The sequence below is a fragment of the Vairimorpha necatrix genome, chromosome 11, assembly GCF_036630325.1.
Source record: "Vairimorpha necatrix chromosome 11, complete sequence".
Classification (NCBI taxonomy): Eukaryota; Fungi; Microsporidia; family Nosematidae; genus Vairimorpha; species Vairimorpha necatrix.
This window is the reverse complement of record NC_088826.1, coordinates 871,421-889,704: the sequence shown is the minus strand read 5'-3', so window position 1 is coordinate 889,704 and position 18,284 is coordinate 871,421. Positions and strand designations below refer to the sequence as shown.

The following is an 18,284-nucleotide window of genomic DNA, read 5'->3' as shown; positions in this document are numbered from 1 at the left end:
CTGCTTTCTTTCGAATCATTTTCTCAATATTTTTTAGGTGATTATAAGCATTTAAGACGTTCTCGCCTAAGTTATGTTTTATTATTTCAAACGTAGAGTTTCTTCCTAACCCTTGATAAAAGCATTCGCTTAAATGTCTGTTAAATTCCGATTTGCTTATTTCGTAATAAGCGCTATAGATACTTATCTTGTTGTAAATCTTTTCATAATAGTTTTCTATAAAAAGAAAATCTATTTGTTTTACCTTAAAGGCTTCTTGCAACATTTCTTTAGCATCTTGCTCAAAAATATGTTTAATTAAGTTTCTTTTGGTTGTTGCTGCATCTGTAATGAAAATATCCGCTTCTAGGCGTCGATCAGTAATTAAATTTCGTAGTATCATGATGCCTTGTTCAGCATTCCATTTGTTCTGTGTGGCTATTTCTTCAAATTCCTTAAACCAAGGAATGAAATCGAATTTTTCGATGTTTTTTATTATTTTTAATTTCTTCGTAAATTCCAGGTCCGAGTCTGGAACTTTGATTTTGACTTGTATATAGTCATCTTCGTTATTTCGTTTTTCGTTTTGTTCATTTAATGTCTTTGAATTCAAAATGACATGAACCGGAGTAATATCTCCGTTTTTTACATACATTTCTAAAATATTTGTATTATATTTCTTTTTATTTGATTTGTTATTAAAGTTACTCTTCATGCTCGGTGTCTTCTAACTTTTTTGGACTATTTATATTTATTTATGAAACATAACGTTTCATGTCCGATCGTTAGAGATCACCGCCTTAGACTATTCGTTCGGGGCAGTGTTTTACTGATTAAAGTTTTAACACAGTAAAACACAGATGTCATGGTTTTGAGGACATGACAGTATCATATATTAAACTTTAAACATTTGAAGGTTTCATATGGAACAAAATAATATATTTGATTTAAATTCTATATTCAAGTAAAATTAGAGAACTGTTTTTTTGTTGCTAAAAATTACATCTCTCCTTTTTTTTATTCCGACCATAAATGGAAGTTGAAAAAAAATAAAGGAGTTGATGCATAACATAAAACAAAATATATCAATCCCGTTTTCAAAAGGAGAAACCATACGCATGTAAAAAAAAACATTAATTAGTTATAAATTAATATTGACTACATTTTTAATATCAAAAGACGTTGACCAAATATATCATAAATATTTAATTGTTTTTTATTTGTTAGAAAAAACAACAATATTATGTACAGAAAGCGTTATATTGGATATTCATTTCATAGCCTTATTTTTATTATATGACATGCTGACTTTATTATAACAAATAATAATATACATACAAATCATTCCAATAGTATTATATGAGTGTTGAAAAGGAAAAATAGCAAATAAAATTCCTTTAATCTTTACTTTTGGTATATTTTTGTGTTTGGTTCTAATAATATTCGATTCTACATGACAATTTGAATATATAATAAAATTTCAAACATTTTTTTGCCCTATGATCTTTCAAAAAAAATATTATGTTTTCTGCCCATATATGTTACAGTATTTGTTATTAATATTCTGCCCAGAATATACATTCTCTTCATGTGATTTGCATTTATATCCAACAGTCCTTTATAATCCAGAAGATAAAAGGTCAAAGGTAGAAATTAATAGTGAGTATACTCATAAAAATGAAACTTTAGAAGAAAAGTTTGAAAATTATTATTTTTTGTCTAGGTTTTCTTCTTATAATTTTAATTTGTATCTACAATACAATAACATGGAAAATGATGTAATCAATTTGGATGTTAACAATCTACAAAGGTTAACGGACTATAAACTTCTAAACAAAAAATTGTATGATCTCAATACTACATGGGATTTAGAAGATAATAACAAGAATATACAATGTTATTTCTTAAAATATATAAATATAAAGGAAATAGAAAACATTAAAAAACCAAAAAGATACATTCATTATACACTCAATTCATTTTGTGAGTCTATGAATAAATACATTAATATAATCAAGACAAAGGCACTAAATATGCCTCAAGATGAATACACAGGGGATATAAATGAACAGCTAGATTTTTTTATCAATGTCTTATACTCCATAAACAAATATACTTTTAGCAGGTATCTCACGTTTAGATATGATGGGCCTAAAATAATAGATTTTTATAGTAGTTTGATAATTAGATTAAATTTTTTAGAAAAAGAATTTCTGTTAGTTGACAGATTTGAGATGTTTAAAATTTTTTTTGAATGGAAATATCTAACTGACTTTAATGAAGATAAAAAATTGCTTATACAAAACGCGTTAAAGAAAATTTCCCAAAATCTGAACAATGTTTTTACAAAGGCCGATAAATTATGCGGGTGGTGCTTTGAAATTATTTCAAATATGGAAAGGGCCATTTACAATAATGAACAAAAAATTAATATTTTCCATAAAAAAAAATTAGAATATTAGTGCGTAGATATTTCATTTTTAGATCTATATAATTGTCTTGTGATTTTTTTTCTAAATATTAATTATATTTATAGAATCTTCTATGTTTTCAAATATAGTAAATAAACAAAATATTATCTATTTTATAGCTTATAACGTCTTTTAAAGATGGTATTATAGTAAATATTTACTAAATTATCTACATATTAAAATCTGTAATTTTATCAACATAAATATTTATAATGTGTTCTAATAAAATTTCACATAAGTTACTATTTAATCGATCTTATAAATCAGTTTGTGTTACAAAGATTTGTATTTGTTTTGCTACGCCAGACCTTCACATGTGGACTTATTTTTTAAATTATAAAATTTTAAATGAATATTAAAAAATCTATTATGAGTACTATGCAATAAAATAAAACATAATAGTTAATATGAAAACGACTGGTTATCATTGAAAATGTCATCTAAATTAACAACAAGAGTATAAAGATGGTGTATATGTTGCAGTCAAAGTGTACATTCCAGGCAATGTATACATTCACTAAGATTTGTAGTTAAAGTATTCATTGTAACTGAAATGAACACATTACCTAGTGAATGTATACATTCACGAGCTCCCTCTAGTCAAAGTGTTTACTTACTATTAAAATGAACATTTTAACTAGTGAATGCATGTATTATCTAGACAATGTAAGCAGGGTTACTAACCAACTGCAGTCAAGCGATAATTGATGAATTTTATAAAAATAAGTTGGAACAAGTTTTTTACAGGCACAAGACTATGATCGCCGTTCTAGATTCAGGTTAAAACATAAATGTTGAATTGGGAAATTGAAATTAGAACACACACAATGATAGAGTTTTAACAGTAAAAACTAGGTTATATTAAATAAAAATTTTAGTTTTAAATTGAAACACATAATAATTAGAACAAAAGTTAGAACAACATAAATAGGTTATAATATTAAATAAAATATATCGAAAAAATGAATTAATAATTGACTCTATGATGATTGCACTAAAGCGACAAAACATAAAATTAGAAAAGATATAAATATAAAGCAAAAAAATACAATATAAAAGAAAGAATAATTTGAAACATAAACATAAGTAAAATTAGTAAAAAATGTTATTTATTTCCACAATTTAACCTTCCATGACATTTGGAGTTGCATAATTTATTTGCTTTAAAGCATGCACATCTTTTTGTTGCGCATTTTGTTTTGCATTGGCATTTGGAAAATCCCTGTCCGCTACCTATCGACTGTTTGGTAGCTATAGTACGTAATGGCAATTCAATTGCATTGTTTTCAATATCATTTGGCGTTAATATACTTTCAGGACACACGCTAAATTGAGATCTAGAATATAATCCTTTTAAAATACCATTACGTGTTCCGATTTGATAGTAATCATCATCAGTTTTTGTTAATAAACATCCTAGTACTGCACGTGAATCCCCCCGTCCTCTATCAACTTCCGGTACCTTAATTCTAACTGTCATTCCAACCTCTGCCGGAGTATGCGAAGCATCAGAAATTTGTTTCATGCGCTTAGCTTGCTTGTTCAAGTTTTCTTTTGCTTCTGCTCGAACATAATTGATGCGTGATTGCAACTTACAAATATTGCACATTTTATTGCATTCCGAATTGAGTAAAATGTCACATCCATCACATTTTCGGTTCTCATTGTCATGTGATGAACTACACTGTTTCTTGTCATTCATTAGCCATTCACTGACGCCTTCTCGAAGATTATCTGATTCTAGATCTAGATCCTCTTCTTCATTAACTTCTACTTGAGTAATCTCCTGGATACTTTCTTCATTACAATTGATATTTTTAAGAATATTTTCCAAATCTTCTTCACTGTTTATACTGCTTAATGCCTCGTGTGGTAGGGAAGAAGAGGTAAGGCCGACCTTGGCGGGTTGTCCAAACATTGCCTCGTAAGGACTTCGCTTTATACCAGCGTGAAGGGCTCGATTTTTCATAAACTGCACATAACCCAGTCTTCTACTCCAATTACTAGTTTGATTCTGTTGCATCCATGCGGTTAAAATATTCTCAATATCTTGATTTGCACGCTCCACACTGCCTTGAGACTGGCTGTGGCGGGGCTTTCCATGCACAATTTTTAATTCAGGCCATAGACCTTTGAAATCATCAATGACGTGGTTGACAAATTCTCTGCCATTGTCCGATTGCAAAATAGATAATGCCCCAAATAGTAAAAAAATTTGAAGGAGTTGATCAGCAACTTCATATGCTGTCTTATTCTTTAGGGGTCTTAGAATGACAAACTTTGTTAAGTGGTCCTGGTACACCAATATAAATTTATAATTATCATCTGGTTGTGATTGGAAGTCAATTAAATCTACTTGACATCTTGAATTAAAGTGAGAAAACACCATTGGCTTAACCACCAAGCCTTTCTTTTCATTCGCCCTTTTTTTAAGGCACACTTCACAATTATTTAAAAATATTTGAATATCTTGTGCTGTTATATTTTTAAAGCGAAGGTTAAGCTCCTTTTTCATTCTGTCTCGTCCTCCATGTCCAATTGATAAATGAGTTTCATATAAAACTTCAAACAATTCTTCAACAGTAACATAATACAGCACTTTTTCATCTGCTATTGGTGCAATTAGTTTATCCACATTACTCACATACACTGTATCATAATGTTTTAGTAACCAGAAGTGACGATTTTCTTTTTTCTGAGCTGATTTAGCGGATTTAACATCACTTATTAGTTTAGCATATCTTTCCGTATTCATACGAAAGCCGTTAGCTTTTTGTGGAGTATTGTTAATGTGCTGGTAGAATTTATCTTTCATTGGTTGTTTATCCATTTTATTTTTAGGGTAAAATAATTAAAAATTATTAATTTCTATGGACACATATAATTTAAATAACTCACTTACCATCCAACAATCAGCCAGTGTGTACTCTCTCAAACTGCACAGATAGAGCAACATTCAACAGCACACAGTGCATCACGAATAAAGAGGTTAGGTTTAAGGTTTCCTAGCAAATTTAACGATTTAACCTACGGATTTAACATACAACACTTTGACTAGAGGGAGCTCGTGAATGTATACATTCACTAGGTAATGTGTTCATTTCAGTTACAATGAATACTTTAACTACAAATCTTAGTGAATGTATACATTCACTAGGTAATGTATACATTGCCTGGAATGTACACTTTGACTGTAACATATAGAATTGATTTTAGAATACCGTATATTATATCAAATAATGGACATCGCAGTCTCGTTACTTTATAGACAAATGTTCTTCTTCTTTTTTAATTTTACGTTTTTTAATCTCTCTTTATTTGCGCTATTCTATGTTTCTCTATCAGTGGATAGTTTGCTTTTATGTCTTGAAAGGTCGTTATTATGAATTTAATCAAATCAAAAAATAATTAATGAATATTTTGGCAATAAGTGGAAATATAATCCTCGATTGATACATATGAAGCTTAATTAAACACATACTAACCTATATAAAAATAAAAAAGAAGGTAAATCTCTATGTTATTGAAGTATAATTTCCCCGAATGAACCTCGTCTAGTTTTCGTATATTTATATAAAAATTCATTTAGCATATCACGAAATAAAGTGTCTTTATATGACTCTATATTCTATATTATATTTAAATACAATCTCTTTAATTTGGAAGAGGGAATGATTTGCTTTCTTTTTCAATATTTATATATTTTAATTCTAAACTAATTATTTCATACTTAAGGTCTCATCGTATATTAAGCTATAAAAACTATATATAGTATTGAATAATAATTTTGCATACATTTAAACAATAGTTTTATATAAAATGTGTTACAAAATGGTACCAAAAAAATCATGTTTTAAAATGTTTGTTTTTTAAATAATAATTTTCAAGCTTATTTAAATTATTTAACATATTTTTTATGATCAAAAAATCACTTTAAAATCTAAATAAACGAACAAACATGAACTTTTTTCACTTATTCATGTTACAATTTATTGTTTTAATAAATTGTACAGAAATTACAATGATCCTCTATGAAAAAATTTATTCCATTAACTATTTATAGTATAAATAGATTAAAAAGAATAAGAAAAGATTCTGTATAATGAAAATATTAAAATATTAGAAAAAAAAATAATAATTAAAAGACTTTCTCTTTTGCTCACTATTATAATAGATTATAATAAATTTAATGACAAAACAACACCATATTATTATTGAAAACAATTATCTGCAAAACAATTTATAATAGATCTTCAATATTAAATTTAGCGATCAAACTAAGATTTTGGTTTCAACGAGAAATCAATAAAATATTATGATGTGCTTTTAGTAAAATTATTAAAAATAAAAATTTGCGACTATAAAAGAAAAAGTGGCTTCTATTTTACGTGGAAAAAGTTGTATCCTTCATTTAATATACATCTTATAATTATCATCATAGCAGTACAAAACATTTCTACAGATTAGTATACGAAAGGTTAAAAGTACAAAAGGCTTATTTCTATGTTTCCAACCAAATTCGCACTCGAGTACCCTTACAGATAAAAATAAAGCATTTTTTATTTATTGCCTTGTTTTTCAAAAGTCAAAGCGTCTAGAGTGGAACTTAACAAACAAAAATTTACATAGTGTAAAAGTCTATCCTATTAAGATCTAATTAGACTGTTTTTTCAAAAAACAAAATTTTGAATCTTTATGTAAAGTATTTTTTACTGTATGTGTTATTAGAAGTTTATTTTGTAAAAAATATTTTATATTTTACATTAATTTGTCATTACAACTAATTTTGGTTATTGTTAAACATGAGTCCAAGAAACAAAGTGACAAGCTATGTTTAATATAGCAAAAAAAAGAAGCGTGATATAAAACTTTTGACTTTGTTGCTAGATGTAAATAAGACTACGACTCTGTAGATCATTCCAGTCTATATACACTCATAGCATAATAATCTACCTAAATTTTAAGTTAATTCATTGAAGCCACGGGTAAAGATGGCACATTGAGACTAAACTAGGATTGGAGACGATATGAATAATAAGGTTGTAAGAGGTTTATTATGAGGAGGCCATCTTGGCGAATTGGTTTGTACTATGTATATGCCCATTAAATAGGCAATTGAACTCAATTTATAATAAAAGCCAGAAGGCACTAAAGTTTTTTTGCAATTAATTCTCTTTTGTTTATTAAAGATCTTAGTTCTTTGCAGTGACCGACGTTGTTTTTTTACTAATGAACGAGTGAACGAAAAAGTTTTAAAATGTAGGACTAGAAATGATTAGAAGTGATCTGCAATTAACTGTAATTACTGTAGTAAAGATGCAGCAGTACTAGAAGGACATTAAGGATACAAAGCCCTATAAATAACTGAAAATGTCAAAAGTGCTGTCATAAAAAAGACTTTTGAAAAAGCAAAGAGGGAGATTTTACAGAGGATCTGAAAACTATAAAGACAAAAAAATGTCAAATGTATGATTTGAGCTAAATAAGGATGAACTATAGTAAAAAAAATTTCATGTTGGACCATTAAAATCAGAACCAATGAATTTCAAAAGTTGCGATTTTGATATCCGACATAAAATTATTAAGTATCAGGCCTGTCTACATCCTAAATGCAAGGAAAGACTATACTTACCTAAATATGAAATGGGAAGAGGCCCCATAGATATCTTATATAGAAGCAAAAGTAAGCTATTAATAAAATTGAATATATTAAATATGAGGAAGGTCTTTTGGTTTGCCAAGACAAGCAGCAATACCTAAAATAGAAGCGGAGAAAAAATCTTACTTGTTTACAATCAACTAATATCTAAGTATTAAGCATAGCTTGTGGTAGAGATGGCTCAAGGGATGCGTATAGAAATAGAAGGGCGCTTTACAACGAAATTGACAACATACAATTCAAGAAAAAAAAACTGAATAAAATTATTTAGTAAGCATTTGAGACTCTTTTACCCGACTGGTAAAGAGAAAAAATTAGGCTATATCTGAAGCATTTTCCTGCTTTCTACAGGAAAGAAATATTTTCTGTCGACAAGAGGGCAAAGTCACCATTGTATTATTCATTTGAAGTACGTGAATTATTTCGCATCAAGTAAGAACAAATGTTAGATTTTGATTTTATGAATAGACTTAACGTGGTAGTTATTTTCATTTTCTCTTATTATGTATGAATGTAGGTTTAGGAAACAAAAAAATACGAGGACACTCGGTAGAAGGATTATGGAAATGATTGTGCGGAAATAAAAGTAGAAACAAGGATATTTCCTAAGATTATAGGACCAACAATAAATCATTTATTCTTGTGTTTGACAGAAACAAAACGAAATTTCAATTTGAAATAGGCATAACCAGCACGACCGGCTTACTATAATCGAGAATGAAAAACTAAGAAAATTTGATCCTCTTGCAAATGAACTGGTACTAATTCATGAAACCTTTACAAGAACAGTTACTGATGCATGACGTTTGTGACCGCCATTGAAAAAAAATGCAGGAATGAAAAAATTAAACAATCTTAAAAAAAACAAACGATTCAAGTTAAATAATAAAAGAAGATGATTTATAAATTGAATATTTGGTTTTTTATAAACTAAGTTGAACGGAACTGTACAATGTCTTTATAGAAATTGTCATGGTTTGTTTCCGCCTAGACCGGCCAAATATCTTAAAAAGAATCCAAAATCCATTTATTTGTAGGCATGTGACAAAGATTGTATATAGGTCCAAGGTTTTTTGGGGATAAGAAATGCCGATTCGTGCAACAAACTGTAATTAGCCAAATGCAGCATCTTTATTTTTCAAATGATAAGTTATTACTTAGAACCGGATAATACGTTGCCTTTATTCCATCAAGAGAAAATTTGTTTTATTTAGCTTAGATACGAATAAGGCCCACGCATATTCTGCATTTTCAAACAATTTTTTGTGAATTTTATTTTTTTTTTATAAAGCATTTTACCACTAAAAGGTTCTTCTGTTTTACCAATCTTGACATTTTTTATAAAGGAGGTCCTTTAAATTATCAATGCAGGTTCAAAACGCTCAGTGAAACTAGTTCCTTATGTATTGTCATGAGACGAAAGGAGGTGAACAAATATCATTGAACTGTAAATTCAGTCTTACCTTGAAACATACATCTAGTCTATCATGCCAAAGAGGACGCTAGAGCCCATATGCTTAAAAAGACGACGAGTATATGATCAAAAAATGATTAGAGGGCAAAGTGACTAAAGATGTGGATTTTATTGCCATTTAGGCGACTATCTGTGAAGTGATGTTTAAAGGATAATGAACCTAGTAGCGTAAAGTTCAAAAACATAAATAAATTTACAAAACCACTAGTCTGTGAAAAGCTGAATTCCATGAGCATTGCCAGGATAAATTTTGCTACAAATATCTAAATAAATTATACTGATTTGTGTTTTTCATTTTTAAAGTCTTTAAAATTTTTGTTTTCTGTCTGCTCCTACTTTTGAGACTTCTTTTAAGGGATGCAAAATATGGCCCAGAAGCATACATTATATGCATCTTCAGGCCTAGATTGCCTTATTTAGAAAATAATAATATTTGTTGACATTCATATTTTGGTGTAAATTAAATGTCAAAGTGTAATACGTCTACCTTTTACTTTAGACACATTAGTTATTTTTGTTACATTAAAAAGTAGTGTTCGCAAGTCATAGTAAACTTTGCAGATATTTACAAATAAAGCCAATAAGACTTTATCCAACAAATAGACTTATAATAAGAGATAAGGGGTTTCCACAAGTCATTTTATTTTCTTTATTAAGTCTCTCGTGCAGCGAGCTTTTGAAATAATAAAATAAATGTTTTGAAAACAAAACATATGATATTCAAAATATTATTAAAAAATTATAAAAATACCTTTTGCAGACAATTGACCAAATTTTGACATGCTGTCATCTAGTTCATGTATTTAAGTTTAAATTAAAATCAATTTAATTTGCAATACGTAAATGTCTATTAAATTAGAAAGAAATTGATGTAGGACCTTAGTTATAACTTATTCTGAGGTTGGATAATCGAAGAGTAAATTAAATTCCCAAATTTCTGCTAAAATCTGCTCCTATCTCTTCTCTCTAGAATTTGTCGAGTAAATTTAGTAGTTATTTTATGTAATAGATCAAAATCAAAGATGATTCTGCCTGTTTTGGTTGAATTCGTTTAATGTTGAAATTTTTTCATTTTAAAACGTATTATTACGTAAGTAACTTTTCAATATACTTCTAAAATTATATATTCTGATACTACTTTTGTAGACCCAACAAAAATGAAAAAGAGCCCTTAAATGTTACAATATATATTTTTTGCAATATGTTCTATAGCAACATCTTCGAATAACAAAACACATTCATTTACACATATTCAAAAGCAAAATGATGCCTTAAATTTGAAAAAAAAATTAAATAATAATGACGAAAGTGCTTTTTTTGATCAAAGTTATCCTATGAAAAAAACTAAAAACATTGGTTCTTTATCTATTACCTTAGTTTCCAATGATAATTTACATTCACAAAACATTGATAAGAACAATATAACAGCCACTTTAGAAAGTGATAACTTTCAAAGTGAATCGAACTACAAATACTTAAAATTTAAATTATACGATCAAATCAGTACTTGGGAATTCGAAGATAAAAAGAAACATTTTGTAAATAATCTTGTTAAAGATATGAAAGAAAATGAAATTAAAAAGTATACTTCTGAAAAACTAAAGATAAGTAATAAATTATATCCGTTTTTTGCATCTCTTACTAATAATATCAATATTATTAAGAAAGCAGTGAATAATATTCCTCGCGATGATTACTCAAACGATATTAAGGATCAGTTCGAATTTTTCGAATGTATTTTTTACGCTATAAAAAGACAAAGCACTTCTAAACATTTTCTTTTTAAATATGATAGTTCAAAAATAATCGATTTTTATACATCTCTTTCTGCAAGGTTATATATTTTTGAGAAAGCATTTCAAATAGTTGAAAGGTTTGAGATATTTTTGATTTTTTTTAAACATCAATATCTAAATGATTTTGAGGAAAAAGATAAATTTGCAATACATAATTCATTAGATGAAACTTTTAAACATTTAAAGAATTTGTTTAAAAATCTAGACGCTATATCGCAAAGCTGCTTTAATATTAATGACATTTTCAAAAAAGCCGTTTCAAAATAAATTTTAATAGTGATAAATTATCATAATGTAGCAATTCATTTTGATTTCTTTATTTATTTAATGTTTTGTTTTAGTTTAAGAATTATCATAGCCAAAATACCAGTGCACAAAACAATAAAAAATAAAAAATGCATGATATAACATTCGAATTCGACGGGAATCTTTGGATGTTTATTTTAATGCTAAAATGTTTTTATTGTACATACTTGTTCCTGCCGTTTAAATATTATAAACCTTTTATGAATTGTAGTTAAAAAGAAGCCAGAAGAAGTCAAAACAGAAGCAGTAGTATATTTATCGAAAAAAGCTTGTTAATTAAGAATTTAAATCTTTGGTACCAAAAAGTTTATACCCCATACGATGCGGTTGAAACAATTCTAATGCTGAAAAGTCCACAAAATTATGTGGTAATTAAAAAAAAACTGTCGCGTACAGCCATTATAGGCCCGGCACCAAGAGTAGGAACGCTTTTTTTTATTCAAAAAGAGCATTCTCCTTTTGAAAACTTCTAGTTTAAATTATACGTCTGGGTACAGCCCAACAAGCCCAAAAAGGGTGTATTTGAGGTAATCTTAAAATAATCAAAGTACTAGGCAAGATAGAAGAATAGAAGGTTTCGTGTATTGTATACTCTAAATTTTTAAATAAACTTGATCAAAATTTGTGGTAGCCCTATGGTCACGCGTTCACTAAATGCGTGTTAGGCGATCTTGGGGGGTTTTGCCGTGTATGATGTAAATGATGTTTAAACTTTAGCTAGCTCGACGCTGAGTTTCCTTTAGATATGTTTTCTGTAAGTCGAGTATATTTGCTATGAGGTACCTTTGGAATCGTTTTGAGGTATAGATGGAAAATTATTCTCCTAAGGCCCAAATAATATACAAGGGAGCTTGCTGCACTGATAAGTTATACAAAGGAGTTTAATGAAAAAATATCTCATAATACCAGCGGAATATGAATTTCCTTTTTTTCTGGTTTATGTAAGGAATCTTCTTTTTTCGATTTTCGGAAGAAGTCAAAAATTACAATCGTTTTCATTATTGCAAATTATAGAAATAATATGTTTTTGGTCAAAATTTCGCTTTGTTTTTTTGTAAAAAACTTATATGGCATGTGTATATAGCCTTTTAGCTTCGTTTATTAATTGATTTGTACTTTAAAACGAAGAAAAAAAATTCTTAGATAAATTATTTATTAAGATATCTCAGAGGTTATAGAAATAAAAGTTTAAATATTCAACAACCTTTTTTTTTGGCAATGAACAAGTTTTTTTGAGTTTAGATGCGTGTCTCTTAAGTTTTTTTTTCTTTTGAAAGCACAATATAAGTATTTTTTTCTAACAGTTCTATGACTTGTACTCTGTCTTTGTACTTGAGCTGTTCTTTGGCCTCCGTAAATTCATTCTTTATTATACTTAATTGTTTTCTAGATACGTCTTCAACTTCTTTTTGTTCGTTTGTCTTATATAATATAAGGATTTCTGTGTACTGTTTCTCTTTTATTTTTGTCTCGTTTTATTTTTCATAAGCTTTATTTGGAGACATTCCTAGTTTTGAGTAAATAATATTACTGTAAGCCTCTACATTTTCGATTAGTTTGATTTATTATTTAGATTTCCTTCTGACTGTTAATATTTTCTTAAGTTCAATTAAATCTTTCTACTTGATCATTCGACTAATAGTGAAAGCGTATGTTATAATGTACTTTTATTTTACTTTCTATGGCCCAGATCTTACTTTACTACTTTGATTTTCTTTTATAAAATACATTATCAATTACTTTATTGTTATTTGTTTGTCTATTTCCTTTATAAAATCTACAATTTTTGACTATCTGTCGTGGTTATCTTTTTCCCAACCCCTTTTTACCAAAGTATTCAACTCCTGTTAGTGAATAATGAAGTATTTTTCCTCTAATGTATATAGCTACCTTTTTCTCGCATGAAATTCTTTGACGAACAAAAACGCTTTCTTCCTTTTTGGATTGTACATTTTACATCTTATTCACTTTTCAGCTCTTCCTTGCTAATTTTCTCCATAATATGGCCCGTATAATTTTTTTTAAATTCTTGAACTGCTGTTTATGCTTTACAACTTACTAATTAAATCATGTTAATCTAAAATAAATTCTTTTTTTATCTCACAATTTGTATCTTTAATAATATTAACAACTTAAGCATCATTTTGATATAGGCGAGACACGTAATCGTCATGTGCTATCTCGACAAACTTTTTTTATTTTACAGTGAAATTACATCGACTAAGTCTTTCCGGCAATAATTGTATTCTTCGAGTGCCCATTTCTCCTTGGCTAAGTTTCCAAAGCTTTATGGTCCGTTTTTGCCCTAAATACATAAGCGTATAAGAAATAAATATAATTTTTATTTCCCCATAAACTGCCAAGCATTCTTTTTTACTGATGTAGGAAGTGTTATAGATGTCAAATGGCGGTGTCTATCTTGAGACATGGCCATCTTTAAATATTTTATAATAATTAAACCCACGTTAAGTGCACTTAGCCCAGTAGTAGAAGGCAATACTTCCATTGAGCAATAGATAAGTTCAATTCGCGGGGGCTCCCTAATTGATTCTACTTTCTATGATGCCGTCGGAACAACTCAGATGATGAAAATGTTTACGATAATCATTAAGTTGATATAATGAAACATGTGTGTGTCAGGCACAAGGGTTCGGTATCTAGTGTAGAAACGCATCTCGAGTGCAAAAAAACAGTATCACCCTTGTGGTGACTTAATGATACAAAAGTATCTAATAGGTACGGCCTAGTTGGAGCACATGGCTGGTGCACTTTAGAGTAGAATTATAGAGCTAAATAAGAGACTAGACGAAGTAGGGCAATAGAAGGTCTCGTAGAAAAATCCAAAGATTCTGTAACACGGTGGCCGAAACTAGTGTGAGACTGGTGGTCAACGCAGCCCAATAAAAACGCCGGGCTGGTGATGTGGTCGTGTAAGGAGCCGTGTGTGCAATACAGATGATTGTAGGGACCTTTGAGTCAGTACAATGATGTCTCTCCTCGGATTATAGATAACCATGCCCGTTAAGTATATCGCCGTGAGGTCACTCTGGACGCGATATGAGATATAAATGGAAAGTGTTCTTCTGGAGTCAAAGTCCAATGGATACGACGGAGCTTGCTGCACCGGCACGTTGTGTGTAGGTTTTTTAATGAGTATGAATCTCACAGTACCAGTTGATGAGGTCACACCCAAATCTCTCTGGTCCCTATTTAAGGTTTCTTCCTGCCTTTTACTTGCAAGAAAAAAAATTTAAATAAAATTAAAGTAATTTACAAGAGGTTGCATTTTTATAGTCCATTTTTGAAAAAAAATTATAAAAAACCAGAAAATGACATATGACGAACCATCAATAGTGATATTTTTAAAATAATATACAATTCCAGTCAATTAGATAAATAAATGTTCCACCTTACCATTTCTAGCATTATACGATGGAAGTATACAATCAATTCACGGAAGCCAATTCGTCTTTTAAACTTGTTCTAAATCCTTTTCTACTTTTTTATTGTATCGTATAGCACGAAACCTCGATTTAAATAGAAAAAATTCTTCAATATTATTAAGCTATGGTGAATATAAAGCAAAAAACATATGAAATGCCCAAAACTTATCTTTTAAATGAAAAAATTTGCAACCTGGCGTGACTGTTGCTCTCGCTTTTATTGGCATTAAAAAGGGTTTGATTTTTTTCGAAAAATTGGACAATCAAAAATGCAAAAGTTGGAATAAAAATTGCAATTTGAACAAAAAACTTATAACTATGTAATTTATCAAATAAATATCTAATAAATTTAGAAATAAATTTCGTGGGATACTTTTGTTAAATCTTCTTCTGAGGTTGTATCGTACCGCAGACTAGAATCAATTCACAAAACTTCTGCTAAATTCTGCTTCTATCTCGACCTTCCATACAGGTTAAGTGAATTCAATAGTATTTTTTTGAATAATAGATCAAAATTAATGGATGCCTCTATCTGCTATAGTTTATACGTTTCATGTTAGAATTATTTTCACTATTATTCTTTCATGTTAACGCGTAAGAACCTTTCAATATGCTTTAAAATTATATATTCTGCTACTACTTTTTATAGACCAAACAAAAATGAAAAAGAGCCCTTACATGTTACAATATATTTTTTTCAAAATATGTCTTATAGCAACATCTTCGAATAACAAAACACGTTCATTTACACATATTCAAAAGCAAAATGATGGCTTAAAATTAAAAAGAAAATTTAATAATAATGATGAAAGTGCTACTTGTGATAAAAGTTCTCCCAGAAAAAAAACTAAAAACTTTGGTTCTTTATCTATTACCTCAGCTTCCAATGATAATTTACAAGCACAAATCTTTGATAAGAACAATATAACGACCACTTTAGAAAGTGATAACTTTCAAAATGAATCGAACTACAAATACTTAAAATTAAAATTATTTAGCCAACTTAGTACTTGGAAAATCGAAGATGAAAAGAAAAATCTAAAAAATTACAGTATTAACGATATGGAAGAAAATGACTTAAAAAAGTATACTACTGAAAAACGAAAAATAAGAAATAGGTTATTTCTGTTTTATGCATCTCTTGGAGATCATACAAATATTATTAAGAAAGCAGTGAATACTATTTCTTACGATGATTACTCAAATGATATTAAGTACCAGTTCGATTTTTTTGAATGTATTTTTTACGCTATAAAAAGATACACCACATCTACACATTTTCTTTATAAATATGATGGTTTAAAAATAATCGATTTTTATACCACTCTCCCTGCAAGGTTATATATTTTCGAGAAAGCATTTCAAATAGTTGAAAGATTTGAGATATTCATAATTTTTTTCAAACATCAATATCTTATGGATTTTAGTCAAAATGATAAAATTTTATTAAATAATTCACTTGATGAAATTTTTAGATATTTGAAAAATTTGTTTAAAAATCTAGACGCTATATCGCTAAGCTGCTTTAATATTAATGAAATTTTCAAAAAGGCCGTTTTAAAATAAATCTTATTATTGATAAAATATCATAATGTTAGCAAATTATTTTAATTTCTAGATTTTTTCGAAAATTTTATTTTAGTTTAAGAATTATTATAGCCAAATAACCAGCGCACAAAAAATATACAATATCACTAATTGCAATGAATTTAAACATTCGATCTCAAATATACGAAAATACTTTGAATGTTATTTTCAAGCTAAATAGTATTTATTGCATATTCTAGTTCCTGCCGTTTAAATATTATATACCTCAAAAATAAATTTAAAGAAAAAGAAGGTAGAAGAGGTCAATATATAAGCCGGAAGCATAGTGTCAGAGACTAAAGATCGTCCAATGGACATTAATAATTTATATCTCTGGACACTTAAAAGTTTATTTATGTACGATGCAGTTGAACAATTCTGATGATTAAAAGACCACAAAAATATGTAGAATATTATTAAAACTGTCGCATACAGCCATGTTTGGCCCAGCATCAAAAGTATAGAGCCCTTTAATTACAAAAATAGTAATTTTTTTTTAAAAAACTTCTAGTTCAAAATATAAGTCTGAGTACGGCCCAATAAGCCCAAAGAGGTTATATTTGAGGTTTTATTAAAATAATCAAGATACTAGACAAGATAGAACAATAGAAGGTTTCGTGCATCGTATACTAAAAATTTTAATTCAACTGATCGAAATAAGTTGAAGGCCTATTGCCACGCGTTCCACTTTAATGCGTATTTGGTGATTCGGGGGTTTATTTGCAGTTTAAGATGTAAATGATGTTTGATATTTAGCTAGCTTGACCCCGAGTTTCTTTTAGATTTGCTTTCTGTAAGTCGAGTATATTTGCTATGAGGTACCTTTGGATTCGATTTGAGGTATAGATGAAAAATATTCCCCTACACCAAAATCCAATTATAAGGAAGTTGTTGGTTAATAAGTAACACAGAAGATGTTTTAATGGGTAAAAATCCATGATATCAGATGGATAATGAATACACATAAATTCTCCTAATTTTATGTAATAAATATTTACTTCTATTTTGCAGAAGAAGTCCAATTTTACAATCGGTTTATATATTTAAATTATAGATAAAAGATAATTTTGGTAAAATTTTACTTTGCGTGCTTATTACAAATCCTAATAGTTCGGATTCTAGGCCTTTTGATATTGTTTTTTATTTAATATAAGCTTTTATTTAAAAGAAAATTTAAAAAAATTTTATAAAAATTTAAATGAAAAAATCTTAAAACTATCGACAAATAAATAAAAACATATTACATAAATGCTTGGCAAAAATAAAAAAATTAAGACAACAAGATTTGAACAATAAACGTATGTAAATTTATGAAATTTTTTTCGTTTTCATGAACCTTTCGTAAGCAATATTTCCAAAAGTTATTATTTAACTTTATGCTGAAAATACATGAGACAATGAATTATTGTAACCAATTCTATATTTATTTGTGTTTTAAATGTGCAAAGTGAGTTTAAAATCTCTAATTTCTTGTGGCCAATTTATGAGGTCATTTTAAGTATTGTTATGAAGCTAGGCTTGAGAAGTTTGACAAAATCTAAGATTTTATTTTTTAAATTTTCATATAAA

The 18,284-nt window shown here is 28.4% G+C and overlaps 3 protein-coding genes across 3 annotated transcripts; all 3 read left to right on the top strand.

Moving 5' to 3' along the window:
- Positions 1 to 1,517: 1,517 nt before the first annotated feature.
- VNE69_11168 (putative SP-containing protein) lies at positions 1,518 to 2,441 on the top strand (the record flags this gene model as incomplete). The annotated part of the gene is made up of 1 exon (XM_065475078.1): positions 1,518 to 2,441. The coding sequence occupies one exon, from the start codon at positions 1,518 to 1,520 to the stop codon at positions 2,439 to 2,441; it is 924 nt and encodes a 307-aa protein (XP_065331150.1).
- An 8,317-nt stretch (positions 2,442 to 10,758) lies between these two features.
- VNE69_11167 (uncharacterized protein) lies at positions 10,759 to 11,646 on the top strand (the record flags this gene model as incomplete). The annotated part of the gene is made up of 1 exon (XM_065475077.1): positions 10,759 to 11,646. The coding sequence occupies one exon, from the start codon at positions 10,759 to 10,761 to the stop codon at positions 11,644 to 11,646; it is 888 nt and encodes a 295-aa protein (XP_065331149.1).
- A 4,142-nt stretch (positions 11,647 to 15,788) lies between these two features.
- VNE69_11166 (uncharacterized protein) lies at positions 15,789 to 16,694 on the top strand (the record flags this gene model as incomplete). The annotated part of the gene is made up of 1 exon (XM_065475076.1): positions 15,789 to 16,694. One exon carries the CDS (start codon positions 15,789 to 15,791, stop codon positions 16,692 to 16,694), a length of 906 nt encoding a protein of 301 aa, XP_065331148.1.
- Between the last annotated feature and the right edge of the window lie 1,590 nt (positions 16,695 to 18,284).